The sequence below is a fragment of the Rattus norvegicus genome, chromosome 1 (genome assembly GCF_021556685.1).
Source record: "Rattus norvegicus strain SHRSP/BbbUtx chromosome 1, alternate assembly SHRSP_T2T, whole genome shotgun sequence".
NCBI lineage: Eukaryota > Metazoa > Chordata > Mammalia > Rodentia > Muridae > Rattus > Rattus norvegicus.
Window position 1 is genome coordinate 199,155,630 of NC_141534.1, and position 17,170 is coordinate 199,172,799.

General features: G+C 41.9%; 1 protein-coding gene across 1 annotated transcript in view; it reads left to right on the forward strand.

Moving 5' to 3' along the window:
• Acadsb (acyl-CoA dehydrogenase, short/branched chain) overlaps positions 1-14,576 on the forward strand; it is a 38,877-nt gene extending 24,301 nt beyond the window's left edge. Inside the window, 7 exon segments of the mRNA NM_013084.2 lie at positions 87-257; positions 1,796-1,921; positions 3,856-3,948; positions 6,854-6,943; positions 11,256-11,393; positions 13,740-13,839; positions 14,501-14,576. Of these exon segments, the coding sequence (NP_037216.1) occupies positions 87-257; positions 1,796-1,921; positions 3,856-3,948; positions 6,854-6,943; positions 11,256-11,393; positions 13,740-13,839; positions 14,501-14,571 (789 nt within the window). The 3' untranslated portion in view covers positions 14,572-14,576.
• The last annotated feature ends 2,594 nt before the right edge of the window (positions 14,577-17,170 follow it).

The window sequence follows — 17,170 nt, forward strand, 5'->3', positions numbered from 1 at the left end:
CCACAAATGTCTGGGTTTTTTTTTTTTTCTCCTATGCCTTGTTACTATAAAGGATAAATACAATATGTTTTTTCTCACATCTCTAGTTAGGGAGTTTTTGCCTCTCTGAAGCTGGAGCTGGTAGCGACTCTTTTGCTTTGAAAACAAGAGCTGATAAAAGTGGAAATTACTACGTCATCAATGGATCGAAGATGTGGATCAGCAATGCTGAACATGCAGAGCTCTTCCTGGTTTTTGCAAATGTGGACCCCCCCTCTGTAAGTGTAAAGAAAACTGCTTCCCTCCCTCCGCCCACCTCTTCCATTTCCTTTCTAGGATTCATTCCATGAGAGTTGAATGATCATTTTTCTCACGTTTATTCATCTAAAATAACTTGTTGACATAATTATTAATTACACAGAGGACCATTTATTACTTCTCTCCTAATACCCCAATCTTTAATTGGGTAGAACTTTAATTCTTCTGTATAATAATGAAGGATTTAAGTACTTGTAAAATACATTACTTTTAAGAATATTGAAAAATACTTAAGAGTATTTCATTCAGTACTGATGAAGAAAATCATACAGCAAGATGGTAAGCGTGTTTTATTTTGGTTTTTTTGTTTTCTGATTTGTTTGGGAATATAGAATTTAAAGTATGGGGGTCTCATGATCACATACTTATAAAAATAATTTCAACACTCACCATGGGGTGTGGAAAAGTAGCCCTGGCTGTAGAGCAGGCTAGCCTCAAACTCAACTGAGATCCATCTGCCTCAGCTTCCCAAGTGCTGAGGTGCACTTAAAGGCTGTACCACCGTGCATGGCATAAGGATCTTGTTTAGTAATTGTTGTTCTCCAATTATTCCGGTTCTGTGGTGCACATGTTGAAATTCAGAGTTCTTTGGTGTTTATTGTCCATTTTAGCTTTGTTTTCTTTTTGTACATGTGTGCACATGTGTGTGTTTGTGTAGATGTGGATGCACCTGTGAGGAAACCAGAAGTCAACCTCAGGCACTGCTTCTCATGAACTGGCCACTTTCATTTTAAAGATTGATTTTCTTTAAATTAAACTTTAGCTATGTGTCTATGTATTTGTCTGTGTAAGGGTATGTACACTGGGTACAAGGTGCCCGTGGAGACCAGAAGAAGATGTCGGATCTGCTGCAGCTGGAGTTAGGTGGTCATGAGCCACTCGCAGTGGTGTGGAGACCCAAACTCGAATCTTCTGCAAGAGCAGCATGTGCTCTTAACTACTCATTCCTTCCCCAAGCCCCCAGCTCCTTTTGAGGCAAGGTCACTCACTGGGACCTGGGCCTCACTGATAACCTTCACCTGACTGGGGCAGCAAGCCCCAAGGATTCGCCCGTCCACCTCCCTAGTACTGGAATTACAAGCGCATGCGACTGGGCTCAGCTCTTGCCCAGGTACTTGGGATCAAACAGGCATCCTCAAGAGGCAGGGCAGCACTTTACCAGCCAAGCCATCTTGCCAGCCCTGGGACTTTCTTTTCACTCCTTATGGCTTTTATTTTTATTTTATATGTGTGAGTATTTTGTCTGCACGTAGGTTTGTGAACCACGTGCATGTGTGATGCTCGTGGAAGCCAGAAGAGGGAGCTAAATCCCATGAAACTAGAGTTACAGACAGTTATGAGCCACAGTGGGAACCAAACCCTGGTCCTCTGGAAGAGCAGCGAGTACTCTTAACTGCCAAGCCATCTCTGTAACCCCTTGGCTTTCTTCCTTTGAACTCCTTATAAACAGGGATTTTAAAGCCAAAGTGATAGTCACATTTTACCTTTTGTTTTTTAGGGGTACAGAGGCATCACCTGCTTCTTAGTAGACCGAGATACAGAAGGTTTTCAAATAGGGAGACGAGAAAACAAAATGGGGATCAGAGCTTCTTCCACCTGTCAGTTAACATTTGAAAATGTCAAGGTAGGTATTCCAGAATATTCCGGAAAAGCTTAAGGAGAAGTCAGCCTTACATAGAACCATCCATAGGAAACACACAAGAGGATTGTCAGAGCAGCAAATGGTGTAAGTGTGCACGGAAGAGTTCTTGGTGGAGCTAGTCAGCAGGAAGTCCTGACCAAGAGCATTTTTCACAAAAGTTGAAGCCCTTTTCTCAACTCTTTTCTATGGAAAACTTCTCTGTGCAACCTCTGACCTGCAAAGCAAATGCCAGACGCTAACAACAACAACAACAACAACAACAACAACAACAACAATAATAATAATAATAATAATATTAACGATAAAATATTGTTATTATTATTAAAATACTTCTGAAACATTTATACTTTATAAGCTTGGCACTTGTGAGCCTACCTCTGCTGGGAGAAGGAATTCTGAGGTTGGTACACCATCTGCCACAAGATGGCGATGTTGCTCAGTAAGAGTGGGACGCAGCCAGGCTACGCTCCACAAAACCTCAGGATGCTGGAGCTGAGCTGGAGCCTGGCTCGGGCACAGGTGTTCCATTGCTCCTGGATCTCTGTGGACAGCTGTGTCTGGAGGTACTGAGGTATCTTGACAGATATCTTTGGGCCTCACTCCTTTCTTCTTCCTACTTGCCCTTATCCCGACCATTCCTCTGCTTTCCCTGCAAACTAAAGTATTTTCTTTTGTTCCTAATATTGATTACTTATTGACTATTGAGGATATTTTGCTGTATGTATATTGTTTTACATGTGTAGGGTATGTGTGTGTGTGTGTGTGTGTGTGTGTGTGTGTGTGTGTGTGTGTACGCCTGCATGGGAGCCATATATGTGCCCAGTGCCCTTGGAGACCAGAAAAGAGTCTGGGATCCCCTGGAACTGGAATCACAAATGACTGTGAGTATCCATGTGGGTGCTGGGATGAGAATCTGGGTCCTTGGAAGAGCAGCAGATCCTCTTAGCCACTGAGCCATCCCTCCACTTCTAGTATTAACCTTATACATTATAAGGAAGTATTTTGGCTTATTTCTCCTTCCTTCTCTCCGACTTACTGGAAGGGAGAGTGCACACTCACATGCACACGCCCGTGTACACACACACACACACACACACACACTTACACTTCAGTAGACTTTTCTGAAAATGAATAATCTCAACAGAAGAGCAGTTTATTACTCTTGCTTTTGAAAATACTTCATGTTTTTGTAGTTTCTAATGAATTATCTCCACATGATTAACATACAAATAAGAATTGGGGGTAGCTTGTTATTCGCATTTGTTATTGACAAATTATTTAAAATTCTCTTTTTCGAAATGTATTCATTCATTATATAGATTTGCTTAGGCTCGGGAGAATGCAAGAGTGAGTAACACAAACTTGGGAGAATAGTGAGGAGACACACAGAGGGCAGCAGGCAATCAAACTGGAGGGTTTGGTTGGTTTGTTTTTCTTAATTGTTTTAGATTTATTTATTTTATCTTCTGTGTATGAGTGCTTTGCCTGAATGCATGTATGTGTACCACCTATATGCCTGTTGCCTGCAAAAGTTAGAAGAGGATGCCAGATCCCCTGAAACTGGAGATAAGGATGGTTGGGACCAGTCATGCAGAGTGCTAGGATCTGAACCAGGATCCTTTGGAAAAACAAGTGCTTTTAACCACTGAGTCATTTCTGCAGCTTTTCTCATTGAAGTTTACTCAGTACTACAATAGAGTTAGGTCACACAAATTGAGCACTATATATGTATATGTGTGTGTGTGTGTGTGTGTGTGTATACACACACATATATATGTATATGTATATGTGTGTATATATACATATGTGTGTATAATGTGTGTGTGTAATTACATGTTATGTATATTTAAAATAAAAAAAATGATGTAAATCTAAATGATGTAAGTCTGGAAGTAAATGTACATTTGTATTTCCAGGTTCCAGAAACCAGTGTTTTGGGGAAAATTGGGCACGGTTATAAATATGCCATAGGAAGTCTTAACGAAGGTAGAATTGGAATTGCTGCCCAGGTGAGTCACGTCTTAGCTCTTTCACATATTGAGCCAATTAAGATAAAAATGAAAGAAAAATGATTGCAGTAAGACAATTAATTATCGGGAGGCTTTTGAACACAAGGTGGCAGCCTGTCCTTGCATGAGGGAAGAGAATGGCTTCAGACTATCTCCCCGAACTCTACTTTGGTCAATTATGTAAGTGCCCAGAAGACCAAACAATGGCTTAGTAAGAGCTGTCTTCTGCTTTGAGATCATTAAAGTATTATCTAATACCTAGACCAGTAACGTCCAAATATATTACATATTAAATAATGGTATCTGGTTTTTAGTTAATTTTTCAAAACCTGTTAGGACTGGTTAAAATTAAGAACACTCATTCTATTATATAGGTATGTATATTCATTATGTAAGCATCCATATATTAATATATGTTCTATTATATAAGGATCCATCCATATGTATGTATATATACACACATATATTCTATTATATATGGTTCTATACATATATATACATACATATAACACTAATTTCAACCCTTAATATATATTATATCATATCATACACATGTGTGTGTGTGTGTGTGTGTGTGTGTGTGTAATTCTGATTGCTCCCTTTCCACTCTTTCTCTTATCTCCTTCCCATCCTCAGCAACACCACACCCCCTTCATCCTACCAGATTGTATTTTGTAATTATTGGCTGTTTAGTGATCCATTTCCAGGGCCGCTGTGTGAGCATTGGAGCCTGGTGGAGTCAACTGAAGGCAATGACTTACCCCTAACCCAAATCTGTTGGTAGCCAGTAGTTCAACATTGAGAGTTGGTGCTCCCTAAACCCTTCTTGAACCAATCAATAGTCAGATATATATTTGTTTTTAATCAGTAGCTAAGATTTACTAACTTAAAGCTTTTAGATTTTGATATAATTATATCTGACAGCTGTTTAGGTAAATGTTGAATAATTTCTCCACATTTTTTTCCTGCTATTCTTTACTACATTAACAAAATTGTCCTTCCTGTCCCCAAGGGCAGAGTTTCTGAGGATTTAATCCAGGACCCCAAACATGCTGAGCATCTGGTCTACCTCTGAACTGTATATACCGTCACCCTAATGAACTATTCTTAGACCAAAGTTCAATTTCGATTGCTAACGAAGCTGAAAGAGCACTACCACACCCGTACTATTAAAGGTTCTCTTGTCGTTATGACTTTACTGGGTACAGCACTAAAGCTCCAATACAGAGCCTTATGGCGTCTAGGTGCACGTAATATAGAAGTCCTGGCTGTGAAGCCCATGGCATGTGCTCTGTTCCAATCATTCCACATTGTCTCACAGCCCAATGAGATGGTAAGAGCATGTGCGTATATGCTGAGTCCCAGTGGTCGCTTGCAGAGGAAACCAGGAACAGGAACAGTAAACTGGAGACGCTGTTCTCCAAACCCTGCAGTTAAAGAGAATTTACTTCTTTACTGTTTAAAATGGAAGCATTCTACCAAGATAGAAATGCATGTTTTCATTCGCTGTGGATAATTTCAGTGTCTAAGTCAGTGGTGTTGGCACATACCTATGATCCCAGAAGACACTTGAGGCAGAAGGGTTGAGAGTTTGAAGATAAACATAGCAAGTTCAAAGCCAGTGTGTGCACATAGCAAAACCTACCTAAAAAACCAAAGCAGAGGCTAGAAGGATAACTCAGCAGTCAAGAGCACGGGCTGCTCTTCTGGAGGACCCAGGTTTGATTCCCAGCACCCACATGGTGGCTCACAACCAGCTGTAACTCCAGTCTCAGGAGACTCAATGCTCTCTTTTGTCCTCTGAAGGTCCTGCATGCACATATTACACAGACATACATGCAGACAAAACACTCATACGTACTAGAAAATAATGAAAAGAAAAGATTTAAGAACCAAAATCAACCTTCATGTTAATAGAGGCTTAGATGCTAGAAGATGACATCATCTACAACCACCGAAACTTGCCGCCTCATTTTAACTTGGGGTTTGTGGGGGCATTGTCCCCTTAATTTTGGATATAATCTTCTGTTCTCCAGAGAATACTAAATAAAGGCTAAAAGAAAATGTGAATGAACACTAATGAAATATTGATGTTTGTGAGCATTTCCCCCCAAAGCTTTAACTATTGATTTTTTTCTTTTTCTTTTTTTAAACCTACATAGTTTGACATAATTAGATAGTGATTTACTAGCTACCTAATGCTGAAGTTTAAAAACCATTTTTAAGCTCAGATCGTTCAATAGTTATAGAAATTGGTCAGCAATGAGACAGTTCAGCTAAAATTGCTACCCCATTTTGACTTGATCTTCAAGTGTGGGAATTAGTGTTTTTACCAGATTCTCTCAGCAGTTGTCTGAATCCCAGTTAAGTCACCCAAGGAGGTTTTTGAAACGTCGATGCTTAGGCCGCACTCCCTCATCCTCCTTCCTCCCACTCAGTGGTAGACTGCTTGTCTAGCATGGTTGGTGTCATAGAGCATCCCCTCTGTACTTCAGGAAGCAAAACAGACAAAGCAAAGAAGAGACTTTCCATATTTGACTCTGCGGACTGGAGACAGAGTCTGTAGTCTTTAGTCCATTCCAGGCTATGCTACAGCTTGCTTTGTGCCTGGAGAATGAGAGCTTAGTGCAGAGGACCTCTGAGCAGTGCTGCAGCCAGAATTTGCTAGAATCAAATGCACTTCCTCCTGCATATATGAAGAGTCCACACTGTCTCCACGTGAGCAGACAGAGTGGGTAGAGGTCTGTAGTGAATACCCAGTGCACCTCTGGGCTCTCCTCCTCACGTCACCTCTCCCACCCTGTGAAAAAGGAATGTGCCACTTGGTTAACTAAAGGCATAAACTTGTAGCATATTACATTTTGGTCTTTTGATTTCTCTCTCTCTCTCTCTTTTCTTAAAACAGATGCTAGGACTGGCCCAAGGATGTTTTGACTACACTATTCCATACATAAAAGAAAGGATGCAGTTCGGCAAACGAATATTTGATTTTCAGGTTTATATAATTAAACTCTTTCTGTTATCTTAGACTTTTCCCCTTCCCGTGTTGACTCCCTGGAGGGAGTCCTCTAAGGATGTTTTATTGGGAGGAGAAATAGGTCTCGTGGGATAGGCTTGTGGCCATCCTAATCTTTTCTAAGGGTAGAACCACAGTCCTTGAGGCTAGCTGTCTTGTGTTTGGGATGCCTTGGTGGGCACTGGAGAGATGTCCTCTCACTACCTCAGAAGTCCAGCATCTCCTGGGTTCACACCTCACTAGTCTATGTGCAGGTTCATATGACTTTATCTGAAATGCCTGGCCCTAGAAATATCCCAGGCTGCACATGTTTGCAGTTTGGGATATTTTTGTGGACATGGTAAGATAGCCTGGGGATGTGGGGTAAATCTAATCAAACTTCATTTATATCCCTTATATGCCCTATATATAACTCTGAGGCAATTTTATACAATACTTTTAATGATTTTATATATGAACCAAAATGTCCTGGGCTGAGCTTTCTACTTGTGGCACCATCTTGAAAAGCTTTAGATTGTGGAGCATTTTGGATTTCAGATTTTCAGACTAGGAATGCTTACCCATTAGTAGCCGTAGCTCCCGCTGTTATCTCCAACCTACACAAGAAAACTGGGGCACAGAGAGGGTGGGCTCCCAAAGTCATCAGGTCAGGTTGCTGTTTGTCCATTTCAGTATACTAGAGTACTGTGTCAAAGCCAGCTTCCAGCAAGATGGGCAAAGAGTGACAGGTTAAGAGGGGCTTTTGATTTTCCCTGTAAACTAGGGATTAGGGTTTCTTTATATATGCACAGGTCAGGTAAACCACTGATCATAGCAACAGTTGCATTTTCAGAGACTATTGGGGCGTCTGATTATTTTTTTTAGTCAGATATTTAATATTAAGAAATTTGGTCATGCCAGGCATGGTGGTACATTCCTTTAATCCCAGCCCTCAGGAGGCAGAGGCAGGTGGATCTCTGTGAGTTCGAGGCCAGCCTGATCTACATAGTGAGTTCAAAAACAGTCAGAGCTACATAAAGAAACCCTTTTTCAAAACAAACAAACAAGCAAAAAAAAAATGGTATGGAGGACAAAAGGAAATTTGATCATTAACTGCATAAAGCTTTGGTGAGACTCAGTAGGGTTATATCTCACTATCCCTCACCAAAATGACTTGGTTTTCACCTGGGTGTGTCAGTGACATCCCTGGCACCTCTAGACTTCAGAGCTTTAAGGACGGGCCTCGGTAGTTCATCCTTACAACTCTGTCTTTAGTCAGCATAGACTCGAGCGCGTCCTCCCGGCAGTGCCTTCCATTACAGTATACTCTGCAGACCTGCGTCTAGCCATCCTGAGTTGGTTTTTTGTTTTGTTTTGCCTTGTTTTCTTTTTTCAAGGCAAGAGGCCAGAGGCACACCACTGTTACCTTTCTGCCTTCCATGGCAGTTCATGTGGTCTTTGAATAAACAGTTGTTACACCACCATGACAAGTTTAATTGACATGAAGGTATTTTATTTTTTTTAAAAAAAGATTAGAAGGGCTGGGGATTTAGCTCAGTGGTAGAGCGCTTGCCTAGGAAGCGCAAGGCCCTGGGTTCGGTCCCCAGCTCCGAAAAAAAAAAAAAAAAAAAAAAAAAGAACCAAAAAAAAAAAAAAGATTAGAGTCTCTGAATTCTGCACAAAAATCTACCAGAAGCTATGTATTAATGATATTGGCATAAAACAGGCAAATTGACTAATAGGCAAAGACAGAAAGGCCAGAAACAGACACATGCACGTTTGCACACTGATACATGGTGGAAACAACCTTGTAAGCCACAAAGTGAGACTACTTTCCCCATGTGGAAAAAAATGAAATTATCTTTGCTTCATACAGCAGATAGAATTCAGATACAGCAAAGAAACCATGTAAAAAACAAGTTTAAATTTTTAGAAGGAAGTAGGAGACTGTGCTTATAATATTAAGGTAAGAAGGGATTTCATATGTGAAACATAAAAAAGACTAGTCATAAAGAAAAAAATTAGTAAATTTTCAGGACCAGCCTTGGCTACATGGCAAGTAAGAAGCCAGCCAGCAGTCAGGACAGTATATCAAGAAACCATCTCAAAAAAGAAGGAAGGAAGGAAGGAAAGAAGGAAGGAAGGAAGGAAGGAAGGAGGGAGGGAGGGAGGGAGGGAGGGAGGGAGGGAGGGAGGGAAGGAAGGAAGGAAGGAAGGAAGGAAGGAAGGAAGGAAGGAAGGAAGGGGGCAAAGGAAAGGGAAAAAAGAAAGAAGAAAAGAAAAGCAGAGAATTTGTCTACCAAATTTGTTTTCCTCAAAAAAAAGGTATCCTAAGTGGGCCGGGCTGGGGGTAGCCTGGTGGTAGCATGCCGGCCGAGAATGTGGCCTAAGGCCCTGAGTTCAATGCCTACAACACAAGAAGAGATGGCATAGGTGAAAGGCGCGTCCTAGCAGGGAGATACTTGCTCTGCATATGCTTGCAGATACTCCATTATTGTGCTGCCTCAGAACTTACATATCTATGATAACTTTTATGTACATCAAAATAGTGTCAATACTGAACATCTAGAGAGAGAAGAATGTATCAGATATTTACAAATCGCCCCCCTGCCAAGTTTTCACTCCTTTGGTTTTGGAAAAGCTTTTCATTAGTGGGGTTATTAGATAATTGCTTTAACTGAGACTGAGCCTTCATCACGTAGTACTGAAATAATTTAATTGACTACTATTGTTAGACTCAGATCATGAAGTCAAGGAATTCTGGCTATAGTGTTCAATGTTGTTCCTCCCATGGCTCAACACAGAATTGGCATAAATAAATGTTTAGTGGTGGATAGGTTAGACCTGAGAAACATCCCAGTCTGCAGTAAACACTGAGGCTATATTTCTAGCAGACTGGGTTTTAGAGGTTTACTTTTGTTTTCTGTTTTCATTAACTTATTTATTCACTTTATGTCCTGATCACAGCCCCCCTCCCTTCTCTCCTCCCAGTACAACACTCCCACCACCCTTCTCCCTTTCCTCCCTCCCCTTCTCCTCAGAGAAGAGGAGCTCCCCTCATCCCCCCATACCAATCTGCCCTGGCACATCAAGTCTCATCAAGACTAGTGTATCCTTTCCCACTGAGGCCACACAAGGCAGCCAAGCTAGGGGCAAGGGATCCAAAGGCAGGCAACAGAGTCAGAGACAGCCCCCACTTTCAATGTCGGGGGACCCACATGAAGACGAAGCTGCATATCTGCTACATACACGTAGGGGACCTAAGTCTCCTCCATGCAAACTCTTTGGTTGGTGGCTCAGTCTCTGTGCCCCCATTTCTTAAAGATAGGGTCTCAGTGTGTAGCCCAGGCTGAACATGAACTGGCAGAAGTCCTTCTTGTTTTTGACTCCAATTCTGGAATTACAAGTGTGTCCCGCCATGCCTGGACGAAAGCTCAGCAGACTGTTTGTCACCACCACAGTTGGTATTCATGTTGTCACTGACACGCTTTCTTCACTGGCAGGCGCTTAGTGACACCTCATCGCTGAATAAAATTCCAGGGTGGCAGTAATTTTCTAATATGCTTTTAAAAGTTATTTTTCAAAATTCGAATAAATGGGGGGTGGGGACATGGTTGAGGTCTTGCTGGACAAGCTTGGACACCTGAGCTCCCAGTAAAGCTGAATGAAACTAGTATTGCAGAGGGGGAGCAGGGTATCCCTAGGCAGCAGCCATAGGGTGAGCACCAGGTTTGGTGAGATGCCTGTCTCCAGGACTGAAGGAGAGAACCACAGAGGAGGGTAACATGCAGCTGCTGTCCATTGAGCGTTGGAGGAGTAGACTCACATTAATGAAGTTATGAAGGGAGAAAACGGGTGCTTCAAATGCCCTTTCATTATTTTACAGCAGCAACTTTGGTTGTGTTGAAGCCATGTTCGAAAATCAAAATTTTCTTAATTCAATCAAGCAAAGAACATTTGAAAGTTTTGTAATATTGGGATTAGTATGAGCCCAATTTTGATCATAAACAGTTGAAAATCATTACTAAATTTGAAAGTCAAAGTTTTAAAACCTGACTTTTTATGGTGCTATTTAAAGTCCTAACCAACTATGAAGGATTATGTGAGTTTTGAAATTTTTCAATAAAGAATCCATAATCCCTGTAGCGTGTTATTTCACTTTAGATTGCAGATTTAGGGTCTTTAAAGGATTGGATTTGGATTTCTTTGGGGCTGTATTTTGAGTCAGTGGGCATTGTGTCTCTTACTTGCAGTTAGAGGTAAACTGAGTTTTGCAAATTGTCACTTACTAACGTGGGTCTGAATGTTCCAGGGGCTCCAACACCAAGTGGCTCACGTGGCCACCCAGCTGGAAGCTGCGCGGTTGCTGACGTACAACGCTGCTAGGCTTGTAGAAGCCGGGAGGCCATTTATAAAAGAAGCATCTATGGCCAAGTATTATGCATCAGAGGTAATCCAGAAGGAGTTATCAGCCTCGTTTTATATATATAAGTGAGGTTATTAGTCTTTCACTTGGGAATACTGATTAAGCTTGGGTTATCCTCCGAAAAAGAGAATGTGCACTTTCCACTTCCTGCAGTAAAGGAGTAGAGCTGCCGTGGGAAGATGTGTTACTTCTGTGGTGTCTCAGTGTTTCCATGAATGGCCAGGTCAGGGTGAAGCATACCACAAGTCCATAGCGGCCTCCTCTGAGTGATGGCTTCAAGCCATGGTTTCAAGTTGGGGTGCAATGAGTTGCCATGGAGAATATGTTCATGACAGGACCATATGAGACTTAAAGCACCAAGAAGACATGATCAACATGTGTGACATCTTCTACACAGATATATCCATTCTCTGCATACATGTGGAACTATGGCAGGAGAGTTGACCCATGTTATGGGGCAGGTGTCTTCCAGTCTTGACACTGTGTCCAATATTTGATTTAGGAGGATCCAACCTTTTGACATTCTCCAGATGGGATGAGCTGTTTTCACAGGTTTCCTGTGGTACAATAGCCCATGGGCTACAGGTTGGATACACCAACAAATACTCATTTAACCCTCACAGCTCCTAACATGAAAGATGGCCATGAACTGGGATCAGTGTAAGAAGAAGAAACTGGAAGGGCAGTTTGACTATTGGGGCCTCAGGATGTCCAGAGAAAGCCTAAATTCCCTGTCTGTCTGTCTGTCTGTCTGTCTGTCCGTCCGTCCGTCCGTCTCTCTCTCTCTCTCTCTCTCTCTCTCTCTCTCTCTCTCTCTCTGTGTGTGTGTGTGCGTGTGTGTGTGTGTGTGTGTGTCTCTTTTTCTTGCAGTTTTTGTCTCTCTGTCTCCCTCTCCCTCCCAACCCCTCTCTCTTTCTCTGCCACCTATCTGTCTAGGCTACATTATTTCTTAGCCAAACTCCCAGGCCACTCAGCTACTTTCATGGTCCCTATTGCTGTCTCCAGTCCATTCTTGCTGTCTTTTTGGTGGCCATGATGTGGCACTTGGAACTCTTCAGTGACTTCTCACAGTAAACGGAACAATATTCATATTAGCTTCTCACAATGCTACAGCAAGGCAACTCCCCAAATGTCATTCTTTGAAATACGCAGTTTTATCAGCTGCTCTTTGGGAGGTCAGAAGTCTGAAATTGACTTTACAGATATTAAGTAAAGATGTTCATAGAACAGGCTTTCTGGAGGCTCCAGGAAGACCCTTCCAGCTCCCAAGAACTGTTCAACTGGACATGTTGACTCATGTCCCTTTGTCCATCTTCATGGCCAACAATATAACCAAAGGTCTGTGCCCTCCCTTCCTTCCTTCCTTCCCTCCCTCCTTCCCTCCCTCCCCACTCTCTATCTCTCTCCCTCCCTTTCTCTCTCCCTCCGTCCTTCCCTTCCTCCCTCCCTCTTGCCGTCTCTCTCCCTCCCTTTCTCTCTCCTCCTCTCTCTCCCTCCCTCCCTCTTGCCGTCTCTCTCCCTCCCTTTCTCTCTCCTCCTCTCTCTCCCTCCCTCCCTCTTGCCCTCTCTCTCCCTCCCTTTCTCCCCCCCTCCCCCTCCCCCGCTCCCCCCTCCCTCTTGTTGCTGTGCTTAGCTTGCCTTCAGTGACTAGCTCTCCAGCATCCTCCTCCTCTATCAGCATTGATTGATTGTTGGGATTTCATGCTCCATCGTAATGATCCAGGATAATTTTCTTATCTCAAGTCCCTTAGCTTAGTCCCAGCTGCAAAGCCCTCTGTTGTCAAGTAAGATAGCACATTCAGTTTCTGGAAATTAGGCTCTCTCTGGACATCCTTGAGGGAGCCATTCCTATAGTCGAACTGCTTGCCCTCCTCCCAGGGCCCACTCTTTCTGTGTCTTTCTCCCTCTGACCCCACTCTCTCTGGTCCCTGAGGCCAATGGGCCCGGCTCTATTTGGCGTCCCTTTAACATGTTGTGATGTTCCTCAGCTTGTAAGACCCCTGCCCGGTGCTGGAGGTCTCAGCCAAGCTGTTTCCTCACAACAGTTTTCCTGACAAGCCCTTCTGTTCTCTGCAGCTTAAAAAATCAGTGTCAAGGGGTTTAATGACCACAAGGACTGCAGGGGTAGTGTCTGTCTCCCTAACCTCAGTAAATATTTGCTAATAAATGATGCCCTTGGGCAAGCATATGCATAGAAAGGAGTCTGGTTTGTTTTTCAAAAAAAAAAAAAGTTCTGTGATTTCATGGGAATTTAGGGAAATAACTGCTGCCCTTCCACTTGCTGACAGTGAAGTTGTGCTCCTAAAAATGTCACTCCAAGGCTCGCCTTGCCCAAGTTCTCGTCTCTAGCCTGCTCTTTGCCTTCGCTAGGTCGCTGGGCTGACAACAAGCAAGTGCATCGAGTGGATGGGAGGGGTCGGCTACACCAAAGATTACCCTGTGGAGAAATTCTTCCGCGATGCGAAGATCGGTGAGCAGACTTTCTACGTTCTCTTGTTTTATTTGCCACTGTGGGTATTTGGGCTATTGTGTTTGTCGATTTTATATTACTGGTACTTAGGTAAAAGCATTTTAATCTCTACAGAATGTTTATTGACTTTTCTTTGTGGCTGGATTTCTTCCTTCTTCCTATCAGAAAAAAATGAATTTATATTTCTAAAAACATCAAATTGACTCTTAAAATGCCTCAGTAGACCTTTTAAGAGAACTGCGACAAAATGTGCTGTCTTCATTTTCCTGTTACTGAAGTTGTTGGTATTTACCATTCCTGGAGTCTAATACTGTTCTTGAAGTATGGTTCTAATTTCAGAAGGCAGCTGCCTAATCACGCCTGAGTGCTCCAGTCCTCCACCAGCAGCGTGGAGAGCGAACGGCGGTCCCGAAAGCTGCCAGGTCCTTAGAAGCAGCTGGGCTTGCTCACTGATGCTCTGAGAGCCAAGTCCTCAACTGTTCAAAGCTGCCTTTAGTGAGCCGCAGAGCAAATGGAAAACGGTTCCCTGGTCAGAATCACTTTGGAAACGGAATCCTGTAACTCAGAGCAAATGCAGGGTTGTCTTTTGCACTCGTCTCTGTGTGGCTCTCCTTAGCTCTGGGTACACTCCTGATTATCCTGTTTCTCCCTTTTGTTTAAGGTACAATATATGAAGGAACTTCCAACATCCAGCTGAACACCATTGCAAAGCACATCGATGCAGAGTACTGACGTCTGCGGCATGGGTCCCCTGGTGTCACTGGCCCACCATTTGCAACTGTTGTGCCTTATTGAGTGTGTCTGTAGTGCAGGCCCCTTGTGTGAAGCCCCTTGTCCTGGTCTCAGCCTTGGGTTTTGTCCCTGCCCCTTTTCAATCTACTCTAAAAACTGTTTCTAAGAACACATTTATATTTCTCATCCCAGTTTCAGAGTATACAAAAGTTTGACTATGCCAGCATTTGGGAAGAAGAAACCGTTTGAAGAAGTATTGGCATCATTGACAGGAACAGGAAACTGTTTGAAGAAGTATTGGCATCATTGACAGGAACAGGAAACCGTTTGAAGAAGTATTGGCATCATTGACAGGAACAGGAAACCGTTTGAAGAAGTATTGGCATCATTGACGACAGGAACAGTCACTTTATATTCCTACTAAATCTTTGGACTGTGGTATGAGGAGCGTTTGTTACAGTTGGCAATTTTTATTCAATACTTTAGAGATTCAGTGGTAAGTTGCTAAACAAGGTAGAAACTGTTAAAATTTATTTGGAAAAATCTAGAACTCTTAGTTCTAAATATCAAAGAAATAGTAGAAAAGTAAAAATGTAGCTTTTTAGGCCATATAATTGACAACAACAAAAAGTCTAAACTATTATTTTAAACAACAAAAGCAGTATTTTTGGCTGCTATAATTGAACTATCTGAAAGATATATTATGCAGTGGCTTTTAGCAGCTCATTTTAAAAACATGTCCTCATATTAGTTTTCAGTTATAAAATTTAAATAATGGCCTAATCATCTGAAAATAATTTATCTGATCATGCACTATTTTTCAGTAGTATGATTTATTTCTATATTTTAACTGAGTTTTTTTTTCTCAAACTTGGTTATTGGACTTTATCCTAAATAGTAATTAATTGAGAAATTCAATTTTGGTTTTCAAAATTGATTCTTAAGAGAAATATACCCCCATAAGGAAATAATATCACAATCTCATAAGGAATGGGGAATACAGACTAGGTACATTTTCAGGCACATTCAGTGTAAATATATGTAGTCATTTATACTGGTATATTAAATAATATTATATTTGTGAAGACAGAGATTTATGTCTTACAATGTAAATGAAAAACAGACAAACCTAATCAGATATCTGGCTGGTGAAGCCATTGGTCAGTGTTAGGAATTTCCAGTCAGGAGAAGACCCTCTAGTGCAGACCCTGAGTCCTCTGGAGAGAGTAGACAAACGAGTTTCACATTTCCAGAGGAAACATCACAAGTTAGATGTGAAAAATGCCCCAAGGCTCGTGCAGTTGCTGAAAGTAATCATTACTTCTAGGTAGAAAGTATTTTAGTACTTTTGCAAAAGGATAATGTTTATTAAGAAAACTTGACATTTTCTAGGTAATTTTGCTTTGCACAGTCATGTTTATTGAGCTAAATTAATTTCCACAATGCAAATCATAGTTAAATATGCAAGGTTGTGTAAATACAGTTGAGATAAGGATTACATTAAAACAGTAGGAAGAAACAGAACAAATTTAGACCTTGAATCCAAAGAGATAAAGTCTACTTGACTTTCAAATGGGGGAACTGAAGAAAGCCCCTCACCCAGGCTTTCAGAACAGACAGATGGGGAGATAAGAAAGCCAGGGTGGGTTGCAGTGCCCTGATGGGCAGACATCTTCCACTTCTGTGCCCATGTGAAGGAGGTAGCCTTACAGACGGGGCAGTGGGAGGCAATGAGTAAACAGAGTCCTTCCTTCCTTCCCTCCCTCGAGTTAGAAACCCAGGAAAGGGTGATAAACTCTCTGTCCTAACTCAGTATCAGCAGGGACTGTCCGTTACCTATTTGGACTTGCAATGTGCCCATAGCACTCTAATTCTGTGTGTATATTTTGCACATATTCACAAAGGATAGTTAACATGCGTAAGTTACTGGTGTAATTAATGTATGAACTCGCCTGCTTCTCTCCGTGAGTCCTTGCATTGTTTCACCAAGGAGGATGTCTGAGGTCTACTCATATTTCTTCGGACTTCCGTGACTTTGTAATCTGTCATGAAACCATGTCTCTCGAGTTTGTGTCTGGTAAGGAACCACACGATGTTTGTTAATTTGAGGACTGAGATGACACAGGGCACAGGAGTTATATGGTATATGCAGGTCGAATTGGTTGCCAAGTTTGCGTTGTTAGAAAAAGACTGTACACAACCATAAAAGCAGCTCTGTCAATTTAAACTGAAAGACTTAACCAAGGCTGTCCTCTCAGATCATCCATCCAAGGACAAAGACAAGAATTCAGATGGACCGGCTCAGATTCAGTGTTTTTCCCATTACTAAACACAGTCGTCGTTTGGCAGATCTTGGATTTTGTCCTTGTTTTATTTTGTTGATTTATTTCAGGTTTACCTGGTAAATAATGAGCATCATAGTAATGTTGTGATTGATCGGTCACTTGCTAAAGGCTCTTAGGCTATAGCCCGGATGTCAGGTCCGAAGATGGCTTTGTGAGATCATTCTGCATCACTGTTATACTGTTTTATAAGAAATACTCCGCAGGGTGCTTATGCTGATCTGTCATAAAGAGAAAGTTCCACTTAATGGTATGTG